Source organism: Pelobates fuscus, chromosome 5 (assembly GCF_036172605.1).
Source record: "Pelobates fuscus isolate aPelFus1 chromosome 5, aPelFus1.pri, whole genome shotgun sequence".
NCBI classification, from domain to species: domain Eukaryota; kingdom Metazoa; phylum Chordata; class Amphibia; order Anura; family Pelobatidae; genus Pelobates; species Pelobates fuscus.
The window spans coordinates 224,380,553-224,398,884 of NC_086321.1; the positions used below are offsets into that span (position 1 = coordinate 224,380,553).

At 44.3% G+C, this 18,332-nt stretch overlaps 1 protein-coding gene across 1 annotated transcript; it reads left to right on the top strand.

Annotated features, from left to right (window-relative positions):
* The first annotated feature begins 6,736 nt into the window (after window positions 1-6,736).
* Window positions 6,737-9,262, top strand: TMEM252 (transmembrane protein 252). Its single transcript, XM_063457199.1, has 2 exons — window positions 6,737-7,039; window positions 7,879-9,262. The coding sequence occupies exons 1-2, from the start codon at window positions 6,759-6,761 to the stop codon at window positions 8,153-8,155; spliced, it is 558 nt and encodes a 185-aa protein (XP_063313269.1). The 5' UTR covers window positions 6,737-6,758; the 3' UTR covers window positions 8,156-9,262.
* The last annotated feature ends 9,070 nt before the right edge of the window (window positions 9,263-18,332 follow it).

Consider the following 18,332-nt stretch of genomic DNA (forward strand, 5'->3'; position numbering starts at 1 on the left):
AACGCTGGCCTAACATATTCCATCCTTTGACAGATGCCATTGTAACAATATAACCATGTTATTCATGTCATCTGTCAGTAGCTGTAACGTTGTGGCTGATCAGTATATCTTTGTCACCATTCAGCAAGAAAGAGCAACGTGTGCTTACCATCAGTTCATTGCCCCTTGCTATTGAAGACGTCATAGAATCGGTCATCCTATCTAACTTGAAAAAACATACATGATAGATTTTAATAATTAGTGCATGGTTAAAGTACAATCTATGGCTATATTAAGTACAGTGAATAGTTCCAACATTAGGCGTACAGCTATCTACATAGCTTTTCATGGGAAAAACAAAGTACACCCTCTTTGAATTCTATGGTTTTACATATCAGGACATAATAACAATCATCTGTTCCTCAGCGGGTCTCGAAATTAGGTAAATACAACTTCAGATGAAAAACAACACATGACATTACACAGTGTCATGATTTATTTAACAAAAATAAAGCAAATATAAAACAAAAAACAAAATAAAACAAGAATAAAGCTGTTAAATGCTCCCTGAGGACATTTTTGTTCAGGGAATTCAACCAAACAACCCAATAGCTAATGCATTCCATTTATCCAATAAATGCCCTCATCTTACATTATATTGACATCATTCTCACCCTTGGAGTCCCCACCTCCTTTTTATTAGCCCTCCTATTCATATCCACCTAGATTGTAAATTCCCACAAGAATAGGGCCATCACCTTCCTGCATTTGTTAGACACATTGTCTCCTGCCAAAGTAACAAAATAATTTCAGAGTTTCCAAAATTAGATTATCTTGATCAATAAAACTGGAAATTAGGGTTTTATAATGATTGGTTTTAACATCTTCATTTTGTTTTCTTATATTAGCGAAAAATGGGGAGTAAGAGTCATTTCAAGATGAAAATAAGCGATTTATCAAAATATGAAAGAAAAAAGTCAGTGGGCAATTGACCACCCACTCTCGCCTTCCACCCTGAGCAGAACAGTGCTTTCCCTCACATCAGTGGGACAGTCTTAATGTAGCATCAAACAAAAAGATCAGTTCCTCAATCGATCTTATATCCTCTACTCCTATTTTCCACTCTCTAATCATTGATGCAACATCTAAAACTTCAGGACAAGACTGCGGGAGGCACTTATAGGGAAGATAGGGAAGAATCTATCTTAGAACTGTCTTATGGTATTTCTTGCTTAAGATGGAAAAAAAGTGCAAAAGGTACATCTCTGAGAAAGGTATTGGGATGTCTGTCAGTGTGGTAAGAACTGCATGTACACTCTTCCAAAACGTTTGGATGTGAGGACAGGACCACCAGAGGTGAAACAAGGTGCCAAGCTCCTATTTAAATCTTCAGCATTGTGGGTCGCAATCAGCTGAGAAAGTTTGTCTAGTGTGTTTTGTACCAACGAGAGAGCATTTTTTTGCTGGATTCTTGGTACCCAGTGCTTATGGAGGATTTGTGAGTAAGGAGGAATAGTTTCCACCATATGCCTGGAAAGAAGGAGTGATTTAAATATCTCTCCCAAAATTTTGTGTAATAAGCTAAAGGAGAGTGATTTACCATAAGACAAAGTAGCCCCTATGCAGTCAAGATTTAATAAAGATTGCATTTTATGAAGTACTGAAAGGTGACCATGGCGTAGCATAGTAAAATTGTAATCTAGAGAGGTGTCTGCCTATTTCCGCCGTCCGTGTAGTAGGGATGCACCAAAATGAAAATTCTGGGCCGAAACCAAACCCGAAAATTCAGGATGCCCTTGGCCGAAAACCGAAAATGACTTTTTCCCCTAAATGATTTGAATTTTTTTTTCCTATAATTTTATTAATATTAGACTTTTTAATGAATTTAATTCATCTAACATGAATCCCATGGTCCCACCCCCCCCTTAATGTTCCTCTCTCTCTCCCCCTATAGTGTTCCTCTCCCCTCCCTCTTTTTTAGTGTTCTTTCCTCCCTCCTCCCCAGTCCCATAGTGTTCTTTCCTCCCTCCCCCCAGTCCCATAGTGTTCTTCCCCTCCGCAGTCCCATAGTGTTCTTTTCTCCCCCTCACCTGTCCCATAGTGGTCTTCACCCCACCTCCCCCGTCCCATAGTGTTCTTTCCCCCCTTCCCTCTCCCATAGTGTTCTTTTCTCCTCCTGTCCCCTGCCCCATAGTGTTCTTTCCCCCCTCTCCTGTCCCATAGTGTTCTTTTCCCCCTCCCCTGTCCCATAGTGTTCTTCCAACCTCCCCATCCCATAGTGTTCCCCCCTTCCCTGTTCTATAGTGTTCTTCCTCCCCCCTCCCCTGTCCCATAGTGTTCTTCCTCCCCGTCCCAAGTGCAGTATTCTTGACTTTTCATGTTATCATTACTATCTTTCATTGTGATATACAATCATCTGAATTGTCAATGCAAGCATGTCTGTTAAACTATGCACTACAAAAATACAAAATATAAAATAAATAAAAATGTAAATAAATAAATGAAAATAATATATATATATATATATATATATATATATATATATATATATATATATATATATATATATATATAATTTTTGGAAAATTTGACTGGTTTTCGGCCGAAAATGTCGGTGCATTCCTACCAGCTAGTTTAGTGTTATTTGTTCTGCCAGTTTATTGAGCAGACTAGATGGGCTGAATGGTTCTTATCTGCCATCAAATTCTTTGTTTCTATGTTCTGAATATCTGGATCGTCCACATATCAGCTAATTTAGCTGTGTATATTTTGTATATTATTGTTATAAAATTCATCATCATCATTACACTTTACTATCTCATGCCACTTAAATTTTGGACCGTTTTTAATTGACTATTGGTAAATATTTTTTTTTTATTCTTTTCCCTTCTGTATGTATGTATTTTTAGTTGGCTTTAGCCCACTAGACGTATCACTCTTTGCAAATACCGTATATACTCGAGTATAAGCCGACCCGAATATAAGCCGAGGCCCCTAATTTTTCCCCAAAAAACTGGGAAAACTTATTGACTCGAGTATAAGACTAGGGTGGGAAATGCAGCAGCTACTGGTAAATTTCTAAATAAAATTAGATCCTAAAAAAAATATATTAATTGAATATTTATTTACAGTGTGTGTATAAAGAATGCAGTGTGTGTGTATGAGTGCAGCGTGTGTATGAGTGCAGCGTGTGTATGAGTGCAGCGTGTGTGTGTATGAATGCAGCGTGTGTGTGTATGAATGCAGCGTGTGTGTGTATGAATGCAGCGTGTGTGTGTATGAATGCAGCGTGTGTGTGTATGAATGCAGTGTGTGTGTGTATGAGTGCAGTGTGTGTGTATGAGTGCAGTGTGTGTATGAATGCAGTGTGTGCAGGGCCGGTGCAAGGATATTTGTCCCCCCCCCATATGTCCTGACCTCCCCTCCTCCTCCCTCAGTGGTCCTTACCTCCCCACCCCCGTGTTCCTTCACCCCCCTCCCCCAGTGGTCCTGACTCACCCCTCCCCTAGTGGTCCTTACCCTCCCCTCCCCTAGTGGTCCTTACTTCCCCCTCCCCTCCCCTAGTGGTCCTTACTTCCCCCTCCCCTCCCCTAGTGGTCCTTACTTCCCCCTCCCCTCCCCTAGTGGTCCTTACTTCCCCCCCTCCCTCCCATAGTGGTCCTTATCCCCCCCTCCCTCCCATAGTGTTGCTTTTCTCCCCCCCTCCCTCCCATAGTGGTCCTTATCCCCCCCTCCCTCCCATAGTGGTCCTTATCCCACCCCCTCCCTCCCATAGTGGTCCTTATCCCACCCCCTCCCTTCCATAGTGGTCCTTATCCCCCCCCTCCCTTCCATAGTGGTCCTTATCCCCCCCCTCCCTCCCATAGTGGTCCTTATCCCCCCCTCCCTCCCATAGTGGTCCTTATCCCCCCCTCCCTCCCATAGCGGTCCTTATACCCCCCCCCTCCCTCCCATAGCGGTCCTTATACCCCCCCTCCCTCCCATAGTGGTCCTTATCCCACCCCCTCCCTCCCATAGTGGTCCTTATACCCCCCTCCCTCCCATAGTGGTCCTTATCCCCCCCCCTCCCTCCCATAGTGGTCCTTATCCCCCCCTCCCTCCCATAGCGGTCCTTATACCCCCCCTCCCATAGCGGTCCTTATACCCCCCCCTCCCTCCCATAGTGGTCCTTATCCCACCCCCTCCCTCCCATAGTGGTCCTTATCCCCCCCCTCCCTCCCATAGTGGTCCTTATCCCCCCCTCCCTCCCATAGCGGTCCTTATACCCCCCCTCCCTCCCACAGTGGTCCTTATACCCCCTTTTTTTTTTATTATTATTTTTTATTATTATTTCTTATTTTATTTTATTTTTATTTATTTTTCGCCCCCCCTCCCTGCTTGATACATGGCAGGGAGGGGGGCTCTCCTTCCCTGGTGGTCCAGTGGCAGTTCAGTGGGGGGGGGGAGAGGGGGGCTGGCAGAGCTGTAACTTACCTGTTCTGCAGCTCCTGTCAGCTCTCTCCTCCTCTGCGCCGTCCGTGCAGCTCCTTCTATCAGCTCACACTGTAAGTCTCGCGAGAGCCGCGGCTCTCGCGAGACTTACACTGGGAGCTGACCGAGGTGCTGACCGGACGGCGCGGAGGAGGAGAGAGCTGACAGGAGCTGCAGAACAGGTAAGTTACAGCTCTGCCAGCCCCCCTCTCCCCCCAGTCTGTATTATGGCAATGCAAATTGCCATAATACAGACCTTGACTCGAGTATAAGCCGAGTTGGGGTTTTTCAGCCCAAAAAATGGGCTGAAAAACTCGGCTTATACTCGAGTATATACGGTAGTTAGAGTTAGAGTTTGGGACTTGAACTTGACCTGAACTTGACCCCGAACTTTTGGGCACTAAAATGGCTCTAAAAAAGTCCTGGTGGGTGGGGGCCCTAAATAAGATTGAGGGGGGGACCTACTGTCTTACCCCCCCAGCCCCCACACCTGCATGGCGGGTGGGGTCCCTAAATAAGATTGAGGGGGGGACCTACTGTCCTCCCCCCCGGCCCCCACCCCTGAGCGGTGGGTGGGGGCCCTAAATAAGAATGATGGGGGAAAAACTACTGTCCGCCCCCCCGGCCCCCACCCCTGCGCGGTGGGTGGGGGCCCTAACTAAGATTGAGCGGTGGGACCTACTGTCCTCTCCCCGGCCCCCACCCCTGAAGGGTAGTGGGTGGGGGCCCTAAATAAGAATGAGGGGTGGGACCTACTGATTGTTTTTTTTTTAGCGCCAGGTTTTTTTCCTTTTTCGGCGAGTTGTTTTTGCGCTTGGATTTTTTATTTTATTTTAAGTTCGACGGGTATTAGGGTTTTTTACTTGGCCTTTTTCAGGGCTGAAAAAATAAGATTTTAGAAGAAAGAAGACATCAAAGGGTAAGTTTTATTTTTATTTACAGGTTAGTTATTTTATTCCCCCTCACTGTTTTTAGGGTGAGGGGGGTAGGTAGGGGATAACTTTTATTTGGGTGGGGGGTTGACTAGGGGCTTGGGGACCCCTAGTCACCTTGGAAGGGGGGGGATTTTCATTGAGGGCCCCCACCCGCCGCTCAGGGGTGGGGGCCGGGGGGAGAACAGTAGGTCCCCCACCCTTCATTGTTATGTAGGGTCCCCACCTGCCGCGCAGGGGTGGGGGCCAGGGGGAGAGGACAGTAGGTCCCCCCTCATTCTTATTTAAGGTCCCCATCCACCGCTCAGGGGTGGGGGTCAGGGAGGAGGACATTAGGTCCATCCCCCTCATTCTTATTTAGGGCCCCCACCCACCGCTCAGTGGTAGGGGCCGGGGGGAGGACAGTAGGTCCCCCTCTCATTCTTATGTAGGGCCCCCACCCGCCGTGCAGGGATGGGGGCCAGGGGGAGGACAGTAGGCCCCCCCTCATTCTTATTTATGGCCCCCACCCACCGCTCAGGGCTGGGGGTCAGGGGAAGGACAGTAGGTCCCCCCCTCATTGTTATTTAGGGCCCCCACCCACCGCACAGGGTTGAAGGCCGGGAGGGAGGACAGTAGGTCCCACCCCCCTCATTGTTATTTAGGGCCCCACCCGCCACTCAGGGGTGGGGGCCGCCCAGGGGCCTCCATGTTCATTTTGCTTGTGGCCCCCAAATTCCTTCAAACGGCCCTGCACATGAGTCAAACGCTTGTTGATTGGCTGCCCTGCAGCCGAACTCGAAGCCGAACTGTTACTGAAATGTCCGGGTTCTAGTTCTCTTTGCAAACAGTATAAATCAACTGATACATTTAAATCAAACTCTATACTTTATCTGCTACTTAGAAAAACATTTTTGGAAGCCCGGAAGAGAAGACCATTGTAAGCAATGCATCAGCAAACCAAGCAGTTCCATATTTTAAAGCATTGCTCTATTGTTTGCTTAAATATGATTGGTTTATAGTTATTTTTACAGCAGCCAAATTGTATTCACAGAAACTTGGCATTTTACTATTGCCTGTAAACTAAGGACAGTGCATTTAATATGTTAAAAATAGGGAGTTGTATAAAATTTTGCAATCCAATTTCCTAAACTAAATCAGGCAAAAGGCTGTGTATATAAAAGATTTAGGTCTTGTTGGTTAACCATTTGATTAAAGGCTAATCCTAGTGGGTATCACCTCTAAGTAACACTTTTGTGTGGTTAATGAATATCCTGCCATTGACTCTTATCAATCAATGTCCAAAGGCCTCCTCTCTACCTAACATATAAATCTACTGCATGAACAGACGGGCAAGTTACTTCGTCTTAGCAGTGTCAAGCCTCCCAGCTGTCAAACATGAAGATAAAAACAAGCGTGTACACAGTGCTTCGGTTCTCCCTACTAATTATTGGGTTCTCTCTGGTCTGCCTGGGAGCCTTCTATGTATCTTCCAGCTATGTATGTAATTGTAAAAGAGAGATAATCGTGGCATACACTTTGTTGCCAGCAGGATTTATTCTGCTTTTAGTTGGAGTTTTTTGGAGCACATATCATGAGGCCAATCACAAAAGTCTGTTCCATAATATGATCAGGCGAATCCACAGTCAACAAGAAGTACATATCGAGACAATAGACAGGTATGTTAATAATAATATAAAAGTATTTAACCAGGGAGGAAGGATTTATCTATTGCTAGTTTTCCAGTATGTACTGAGATTTAGATGTTATTATTACCTAACGCAATAGTATTCATTTTGTTGAACTTGGAAAAAGTCTAGGCTGAGCTAAGCTTAATCTAAAAAATACTTCCAAAATGTAATCAAACAAAATGTTTTACCACAACTAAAAATATTGTTTCTCGGTTCTACCAAATTGCATTGTTCTAGATCAGGGGCAGGCAACCTTCGGCACTCCAGATGTTTTGGACTACATCTCCCATAATGCTCTTACAGCCACAATGCTGGCAAAGCATCACGGGAGATGTAGTCCACAACATCTGGGGTGCTGAAGGTTGCCTATCCCTGTTCTAGATCTTTAACAGTAAATTTCTTCCAAATTGTATTTTATACAGAATTACCTCCCAAACTGTTTTTATTCATTGCTTCTTCTCGTTTAATTGTTATATAGTTATTTACTGAAGATTACTGAGATGTCAAAGTGAATTTCAAAATTTGCTGTCAACTATGCTTTCACATCTGCTGCTCTGGCCTCAAATTTGAAATTCACTTTGGTAAATAACCCTGTAAGTTGTTGGCGTAATAATACTGCACATATATATGTGGGCATACAAGTGTTCTTTAATTGGGAATATGTTTTTTATATGTGTGAATATATATATATATATATATATATATATATATATATATATATTGTAGTTTTCTTGTAATGCCGGGTGCCAAAGCCTATTTAACATTATTCATGTAATGCTTGAGTTATAGCATTCAATATATTTAACTTGCTTGTTTTATCATTTTAGACCAGATTTCTATCCACCCTCATATGACAGTGTAATTCAAGAAATTCAGTTACAACCAGACAGCAATGACGATGTAATTGCAGCTGAAGAATACCTGAATATTCCTCCTCCATTATACACAGAGAGCTCCATGGACATTGTGAATGAAACCTACTCCAGCCAAGAGCTTCCACCCTCATACGAAGCATCGGTGCAGCCAACCAACTCAGACACGGGATCCAGCACAGAAGGGGACTCTTGTCCAATCCATGTAAATATTGTGGAAACAAGTAACTGATTACTCAAGTGTTTTTATTAACCAAATTACGAAGATGAGCATGTCACGCCAAATACGATCCAGGCTCTCTGCTGTGTGAAGGCAGTGCGTCCGTGCACCTGCTGATAGAACGAGCTCTTCAGATGTTCGTGAATCTCACTCACAGCAAGATGCATTTACATGAGTGATGACAGCATTGACGGGGATTGTGGAGTAGTATACCTGTGAATCTGAGTTAGCTAAATAGAAAAAGCAGTGTGTTTCCATCATTTATTGCAGTATCACCATGAATTCTTTACAGATGCACGCAGATATATACAGGTATACCTATCTGAGTGGAGCCAAGACCGTTTGAGAAAGGAGAATGGCTAGATAGTACAACAGGTGTAGCGAACAGACTTATTATACAAACACGCTGGTTACCAGTTGGTAGATTGTGTTTTTTCTATATGAACCTTAATAGAACATACATGCGATCAGCTGTATACAAATACATATGTCTTCTCAGACACTGTTTGTATCTAGCTACCCTGTGGGTCTTTTCACTAATCAGTGAGTAATGATGAGCTAAAACAAAACTTAATGATTTAGGTCTAGATACAGAGGAGATGGAGACTGGTTTTATATTTTACAAGTCATCTCAACTGGTCATAGCTCACGGTTTGGTGATATAATCCATATATATGACTTTTTGTATATCTGTTCTGTTGTTTGTCCTACAGTGGGGAAAAAGCACAGATGTGTTATAGGGATATCAAACAGACTAATAGGACTGGATGTCTTGTTAGTTACAAATAGTTGCACTAAAAGGTTGAAAAATAAATATATATGAGGTCTGTGATTCTATTTATTAAGTTTACTGATATTTCATTTATATGACTGATATGATCAATGTATGCTTTGTTTAGTAACCCCTTTAGAACCGTATAGAGTGCAATCGTATTATGAAAGTCCTGACAGTTTCTCGGCAATGCAGGGCAAATAACTTCTTTCTTTCATACACAAATAACAATTGTCAAAGAAATTTCTGAAATTGAAAGCAGTGTGAAATATATGTCATATTTTGCAATATTCTGAACAAGCACTTAGTAGTTATCCATGCTGAGTAAACACTTTTTGCCGAATGTCATTGTATCACTTTTTGCCAAATGTTATTGTAACAGACACTAGAGTCAGACACACAACTGTGTATCAAAAAACAAGACAAACATATATGAAGGGCATTGATGCAAGACTATAGCAAATGTTATTTTTTGGGATGGTTACATAAAAAAAAAATGTTTATGCAATATGGATGTTAATGTTTTTAATTTAAATATTTTTGTGTACATATCCTTCCCGTTTGTAATATGTATGCCTGTGTATGTATATATAAACATGTGTACAAAGTTTTACTGTTGCAATGGGCATTTCATTTGCAATGAACCAATAAATTAATCATTTTCTGAATATGTTGTGTTGCTTCATATGTCATTAAAATAAATGTAATCATAAGTTGCTATGTTGCAAATGAGAAATAATCTGATTGAACATTTGTGAACGAGTGTTCATAATCACAAGAGATTGGTTGAGGGTTCAACTTGACATAGAAACAAGCGTCCCACTGCCCCACACTCATTTACCTTGAAAACATTATCGTGGCATATATCTGTTTTCGTAGTGACATTAATAACAAAGTAACAATATTTGCCACCGCCCCATGTTAAGGTTGGTTAAGACCCGCAGATACATGGGTACTTGATTCAGTGGTGGGCCAAATGCACTTATTTTTTACTTCACGTGTTTTTAAGAAGCCTTGAAAGGTTTAAAACTGGTTTGTGCACTTGTATAAATGATATTGCAATATTCACTCACTGCCCATTCTACTAGGTACTTCTATTTGTTAATGCAAATAGTCAAACACCAAGTCATGTGGTTGGTATATTTTAGGCATGTATACTGGGTCAAAAGGTTTAATTGTTTTTGGAATGGAGAATAGATTATTCACTAAATCAGGATTATTCAATAAAGGGAGAATTCAAAGAGAATTTCAAAGTTTAGGTCGAACTAGAAGCATAGTATACTTAGAGAATTCTCCAATACAGCTATTTAAGGTTTAAATTTGAAATAATGTTTTAATAGTCAGAGGCCCTTTGATACTCTTATTACCCCCAATATATGAGAGACCCTCACTCACACTTTCATATGTTTCTATGCGGTGAGAGACTCATCCTTGGCAGTTTAGAATTGTATTGCTCACCTCTCTCTCCCTGCTCCTTCACACTGTTCTGTATGTCCTGTACGATACCAAACACTGGAATATCACATTATTTACAGTTGCAAGAAAAAGTATGTGAACCCTTTGGAATTATATGGATTTCTGCACAAATTGGTCATAAAATGTGATCTGATAATCATCTAAGTCACAACAATAGACAATCACAGTCTGCTTAAACTAATAATACACAAAGAATGAAATGTTGCCATGTTTTTATTGAACACACCATGTAAACATTCACAGTGCAGGTGGAAAAAGTATGTGAACCCCTAGACTAATTACCTCTCCAAGAGCTAATTGGTGTGAGATGTCAGCCAACTGGAGTCCAATCAATGAGATGAGATTGGAGGTGTGGGTTACAGCTGCCCTGCCCTATAAAAAAACACACACCAGTTCTGGTTTTGCTTTTCACAAGAAGCATTGCCTGATGTGAATGATGCCTCGCACAAAAGAGCTCTCAGAAGACCTACGATTAAGAATTGTTGAATTGCATAAAGCTGGAAAGGGTTATAAAAGTATCTCCAAAGGGGGGCGGAGCTTGACTGCCGAGCCAGGCAGACGCAACTAACATGGGCTCCGGCCGAGCGGGCACGATCCGGGGCCAAAGCGGCGACCACCTCACCCAAAGCCACTCGGGGGTGCGCCACCCACGTCGGGGGTGCCCTCCTGAACCCAGCGATACCACTCCGGGGTCCGTAGAGGCCGGGAAAGCAGAGAAACGAATGCGGCCTACTGAGGCTGAAACCGGGGAGAGGCGGCCACTCTCTCCGACACAAAAGCCACTAAGCGACATCTCTGCAACCTACCCCCCCCCCCCTTTGGACCGGCGGGGGATATCCCGGTCCACACTGGAAGCAAGCAGGCGACCCAGACACAAGCCAAACCGGGGAAACTGTCCCACAGGGTAAACCCTTAATGGCGGCTCGGCGCAAACATGGAAAGCAGAGCGCACACACCCAGCCACCTATGTCACCTCTGGAGACCTTTGATCACCTCTGCACAAGCTTCACGTATGCCCTACAGAAGAGGGGTGCTACCTATCGGCAAGCAGAGAGAATGGTGACCTCGTGGATACGGCCCACAGCATGACGGAGCTACTGTGGGAGGCCTATCGGGTGCATCCCCCTACCCACAACTGAAACCACCTGGACCAGCGAAACAACTGCTGCACACAAGCAACTCACTTGATCAAACTCTCAGCATACAGAGCAGCTTACACCGATCACACGCGCACGTCAAGACGACCCAAGTGACTGTACAGCAGATGACTCCACGACACACCGCCGGAGCCAACTCCCGCAGCAGCATCAACAAGCTAGGGGGCGACAGGGGAGAGACTCAGAAGGAAAATGCCCTGGGCTTACCGGCAATAGGTATCTGCTAAAGCACCCAATATACCGCCCTCCACAGGTACTCTTAGCCTGGACAGTTACGTGCTATCACTGCAAAGAAGCACCCAGACTTTGATGCCTAGTACATCTGTAAGGCAGAGTACATTCGAGACCACTCTTGTCCCCAGCAGCTTCACCCTAAGAAATGTTAGGCTCTACCCCAGGCCGCCCATGTTTAGCGTGTTTAGCATGAAAAGCAATGTCTAGCCCATAGTTTACTATAATCTTGAATCAATCTACCTGGTATCATCTAAGTGTACCCCGTGGGCACTGTGCTCTCATTTAACCTACAAATGCATACTACTGATGTAATGATGTGACCCACCAAAGTGTTCATGTTTTATTAAGCTTTCAATTTTTACAGCTCTGGCATAATGTGATCCCAGTAAATCTCCTATATTAAATGTGTGGGCATAAGCTAGTACCAGATCTACCATACCCATACTACAGTTTGCTTTCTCTCTGCATAGAAACCACTCTGCACCTGTTTTTGCCCTCTACCACTTAAAGTTCCTGTGATATGGGCAGAGCAGTAGGCTACCTGTGTTGTTCCCTTATCTTATCTTACCCTTTCTTGACTCCATACCCAGCGGGATCTGTACCAACAGTAGAATAAGTCTATCATAGGCTCAGCATGTTTACTTTTACATACCTCTAGCTTAATCAATCGGCAATTTGCATGTCTTTACCATTATACTGTTCCTATATTGCCTCACAACGTATAAGCTTGTTTTCACTTAAAAATTGTGCACTGTTTCAATGCCATAACTGTATAATAACTGTGTTATGTTTCAGGTTCCAAACGCTGTTGTGGCGAGGTAAGCTGTTTGTTATCTTTCATGCACGCAAAAATAAAGAATTTAAAAAAAAAAAGTATCTCCAAAAGCCTTGCTGTTCATCAGTCCACGGTAAGACAAATTGTCTATAAATGGAGAAAGTTCAGCACTGCTGCTACTCTCCCTAGGAGTGGCCGTCCTGTAAAGATGATTGAAAGAGCACAGCGCAGACTGCTCAATGAGGTGAAGAAGAATCCTAGAGTGTCAGCTAAAGACTTACAAAAGTCACTGGCAAATGCTAACATCCCTGTTAGCGAATCTACAATAAGTAAAACACTAAACAAGAATGGATTTCATGGGAGGATACCACAGAGGAAGCCACTGCTGTCCAAACAAAACATTGCTGCACGTTTACAGTTTGCACAAGAGCACCTGGATGTTCCACAGCAGTACTTGCAAAATATTCTGTGGACAGATGAAACCAAAGTTGAATTGTTTGGAAGAAACACACAACACTATGTGTGGCGAAAAAGAGGCACAGCACACCAACATCAAAACCTCATGCCAACTGTGAAGTATGGTGGTGGGGGCATCATGGTTTGGGGCTGCTTTGCTGCATCAGGGGCTGGACGGATTGCTATCATCGAAGGAAAAATTAATTCCCAAGTTTATCAAGACATTTTTCAGGAGAACTTAAGGCCATCTGCCTACCAGCTGAAGCTCAACAGAAGATGGGTGTTGCAACAGGACAATGACCCAAAGCATAGAAGTAAATCAACAACAGAATGGCTTAAACAGAAGAAATACGCCTTCTGAAGTGGCCCAGTCACTGACCTGACCTCAACCCGATTGAGATGCTGTGGCATGACCTCAAGAAAGCGATTCACACCAGACATCCCAAGAATATTGCTGAACTGAAACAGTTCTGTAAAGAGGAATGGTCAAGAATTACTCCTGACCGTTGTGCACATCTGATCTGCAACTACAGGAAACGTTTGGTTGAAGTTATTGCTGCCAAAGGAGGTTCAACCAGTTATTAAATCCAAGGGTTCACATAATTTTTCCACCTGCACTGTGAATGTTTACATGGTGTGTTCAATAAAAACATGGCAACATTTCATTCTTTGTGTGTTATTAGTTTAAGCAGACTGTGATTGTCTATTGTCGTGACTTAGATGATGATCAGATCACATTTTATGACCAATTTGTGCAGAAATCCCTATCATTCCAAAGGGTTCACATACTTTTTCTTGCAACTGTATATCCAGCTCTGCAGCGCATGGTAAGGGATCAGGTAGAGAGAGGTAACTGAGTGGTCAAATGCTCCATTCTCCAGCAGCAGAAGGGGTTTAAAGGTACCCTTGATCACCCTGTGTATCCGTTTTGTCTGGCGGCGCACATAAAGTTTTTGTGCATGCTTGACAGGCAATAAATACAGTTGAAAGTGTGGTGACTAAGTTCCTATACATTTACAGAGTCTTGGACTGCATGTTTAACACCTCCGATTTAAAGGGCCCCATATCAGGTTTTCATAATTTTATGGCAAGACAGGAGGCTTCATATTTGCTTTACCTTCTTTACTGAAAACTCTGTCAGCAAAGAAATAGCTAACAGAACTTTTCAAAATAACCAATCAAAACAAAATAACAGCAGTATAAAACCACTTAGGCAGACCCTCCCACTCCTTTATTTGCTACTGCCTCCAGGTGAGCACTCACCAACTCAGAGCTGTCTCTGCTCTGGGTTGTTTTTTTGCATGGTACTTACTTGCTGTGTTTACTTGTATACTGTATATGTGGCTTTTGCTGGGCTGTCTGTGGGGTGGGTGCCCTGCTCCCTGTTAAGGGGTTTTGGATTTTTGCTCTACCCTGTTATACCATCCTGGGGTTTCCACCTGGCCAGCCATCGCGCTGTGCGTTCTGGAGGTTCTCTCCTGGACTCTACCGCCTCCACTCTCCCCCGACTCACTCCCCAGATGCTCCCCGCGGCCCCCGACCGCTTACCGAGCCGTTTTTCACTCGCGGCAGTGCTGTGCGACTACCGCGCGGTAGGCTGCGCTCGATATTTGCAGCCGCTGCATCCATTTTGTTGGAGCTGTGGCGGCCATTATTTCGAAGTTGCGTGGGCTCCGTGCGTTCCTGGCAGCCCGGTCTCACTCACCCCGCTGCCCTGCTGTCTGCTGGACATGTGGCCAGCCTTTCCTCTCCCTGTGTCTCCTCTGTATTGGTGTTGCTGCCCCTTCTTGAAGGGGACTTTATGCATTAACATTACATACACTACATGGACCCTGGATGGACAGGGACTGTCCCATACCTACACCTATCTAACCTGACACTCTCTTCTACTCCTCACGTGGACTAACAAGCACCCCATTACAGGGGATGACCCCCCTCTACATTACTGGGGCACTGTCCCTGCTTATACTGCCCTCTACTGGGCCATACTGCTGTGCAAGCGGCACTATTGTGGGTTGGGTGACCCCCTCCTTCTGACAACACTGCTGGACCTACAGTGTCCTATTATATTCATACTGAGGGTGACCCCCTACCGCTTAACCCCTTAAGGACCAAACTTCTGGAATAAAAGGGAATCATGACATGTCACACATGTCATGTGTCCTTAAGGGGTTAATACTCTGCTGGCCTTACAGTGTCCTGTTATAATCATGCTGAGGGTGACCCCCTCCTGCTGACTGCACTACTGTACTTTCACTGTCCTGTTCTTATCATACTGAGGGTGATCCCCTCCTGTCGACTGCCCTGCTGGACCTTCAGCATTCTGTTATGTTTATAATGAGGGTGTCCCCCTCCCGCTGACTGCACTGCTGTACTTACAGTGTCCTGTGATACTCATACTGAGGGTGACCCCCTCCTGCTGACTGCACTACTGTACTTTCAGTGTCCTGTTCTTATCATACTGAGGGTGACCCCCTCCTGCTGGCCTATACTGCATGGTATGCTTGTGCTTGTTGCGTGACCCCCAGCTGGCCGCACCAGGTACCACACTGATAGTGTTACTTCTATGGCAGTGATACAGTCACGGCTGATGGAGTAGATTTCGGTGCCCAGAAGGTCTCCAGGCCTGGCTTCGTGCCGCCTTAGTGGACTCATTGCCTGAAGTCCTCGTTGCCCTACATGTTGACGCTCCACTGACCACCCTGGACTCTGCACCCGGCACCTCAGGTGCTCGACGCTCCGGCTCTGCGATTACCTCTGCTCTGTGGATATGGACTCCGCACGTAAGAGATCTTGGAAGGGCCATGGCACTCTGACCGATGAAGAGGGAGCTGCCTGACAATTTAAACAAGATGGCCATTTTTCATGAATAAGTCCGGAAAAGACCCCACAAAGACCTGGAACAGGGTTTGCGCTCTGTCCAGGACTAACTGCTGGATGTCAGTGGCACGTTGACACAGATGTTCCGCAGGGCGGATGATGCTCTACAAAGTGGAACACCGGCGGATGCTAACTCTCCTTCATGAATGGGACCAAAGGTCCCCCGAGCGCCGCAAAGTGGCCCCTTCCAAGCTGGACAGCAAGTTGGCAGATTAGGCATCCAAGGAACTGGGTCTGCTCCTTGGGGATGCCTTCACGAACGAGTTGAACCAACACATTTCTATTTATACGTCTCTCAACTAGGCACAGATGTCTCTCAGACTGTGCCCGGAGTCAGGATCAATTTTGTTGAACCTCAGACACAGATCACCACTCCATGGCTAAAGAGGCGTCCGTTCTGGTTCATTCCAAAGTTTATCCCTGCTGGACAAGGGTTCAGTGGAGTGGGCGACAGGCCGACCTCACTTCTTGAGCATTATCTCCCTTGCATGGAGAGAGGTTGGGGACTTCCGCCCTGTTCTCAATCTGCATGCCCTCAAAGCATCTGTTGACATTTCAAGATGGATGGAACCCTCTACTCGGAGACTTGTTCTGCAAGGGTGATTGGTTCTCCCAACTGGATCTGAGGGAAGCCTGTCTGGGTTTCGCCATCAACGGGGAAATATCTGGGTTTTCGTGGAATATTTGGTTCAGGCGGTGCTCCATCTTCAAATGTCCAAGGTGATCGCCTTGAGCAAGGATATCAGATGCATGCTCCGCAACTCGCGGGTCACACTAAGGAACCTGGCCCGGACGATAGGCCTGTTGTCATCCTCCATTGAAGCCATCTTTCCAGAACCTTGCACTATCGGACACTCCAACGCCCGAAGGCTAGCTATCTCAGATCTTCGGCCTTGTACGACCGAGTCATGTGGCTTTCAGGTAAAGCTCCTCTAGAACTTCATTGGTGACTTCGACATATGGAGACCTGGAATGGCAAGGCGATTTTCGGACCTTAATCAGACTTCGTCCTGGAATCCGACGCCGGTTGTATGGGTGAGGAGCTATTTGCGATGGCTTGGCGACAGGAGAACTCTGAACTCTGGAGGAAAGAGCTCCTCACGTCAACTGTCTGGAACTAACTGCAGGTTTCGTTCGCCATTCGCAGCCTTCCCAGGGGAAAAATCACTGCTCGCTGCCTCCCTGCATGGACAACATTCCGGCTGTCTGCTCCGCACTGCAGTCGGATCTCACAAAGGATCTCTATCAATACTGTCTGGACAAGAATTTGTCACTTGTGGCAGAATATCTCCCAGGACAAGACAAAAACATAAAGTATAATAAAGATTATTTTCATTATACGGTGGTGATTGTCCATGTGCGTTTTATTCATCATGTATTAAATTGTAGAAGTAACATTGTATGGCTATGGCATCTTGCTTTGACAGTTTACTTTCACAATGTTTCTTTTTTCTTGCAGTGTAACCTGTTTTCCCTCTGGTTTTGACGATTGTTTCTCTAGAAGTGCCTGCTACAAGGTGGATTCCTTGGTTTTCCTTGCTCTCCTGCTCAACCTCAACAAAGAAAGAGGAAGTGGGAGGGTCTGCCCAAGTGGTTTTATGCTGCTGTTATTTTGTTCTGATTGGTTGCTTTGAAAAGTTCTAGTAACTATTTCTTTGCTGCTAGAGGTTAAAGCAAATATTTGCCTCCTGTCTTTAAAAAAAATGAGATTATTCCCTCACTGAGGCTAGAATAATCCCTAATTATAAATGCTATGGTAAAGAAGGTACTCTGCTCACAGTAATTTATAGCAGCAGTGATTTGTAAAAAATGCTGCATTACAGGATTGTCCTTTACATCAGTGTTGCAAATGGATAAGTTTTACTTCCCTTTTTGCCATCCAACTCCTGCCTTGTGCATTCTGTATGTGCACAACTTGGACAGACTCTCTCTCCTTTCCTCTCTGGCCCTGGAGAGAGCCTAAACCTCAACTGTGACCATGTGTGGTCAACAGCTCACAAAATCCACTTCCAACCCACTTTGTATTGATTCCAATACACTTTTACTGGACAGAGGCTTATGAAATAAGAAATAAAAACATTAAAAACATTTAGGTGGACGGTTTGTAGAGGCTCTTCCTTTTGTAGGATGGGTCGACCTACCGCAGTTCTTGTATGTTCAAGCTTATAGCTGATTATTTCCTTTTTCTTTCATTATTTTTTTTGATTAACATTGATTAATTGAGCCCCATTCAATTCTTTATAGGTGTATAAAATAAGTATTAATGTTATCTAAAATTTATGTACTGTAGTCTAAATAATAAATAGAGAGGATAAAAGAAGAACATTTGGTAAATGTACATCTTTGTCCATAATGTCTGAATTGGAAAATGTCTTAAAATAATTTTTCAGCATTTTTTTGGACCCAAAATGTTCTATGAATAATTTCGTTGTCAATTCT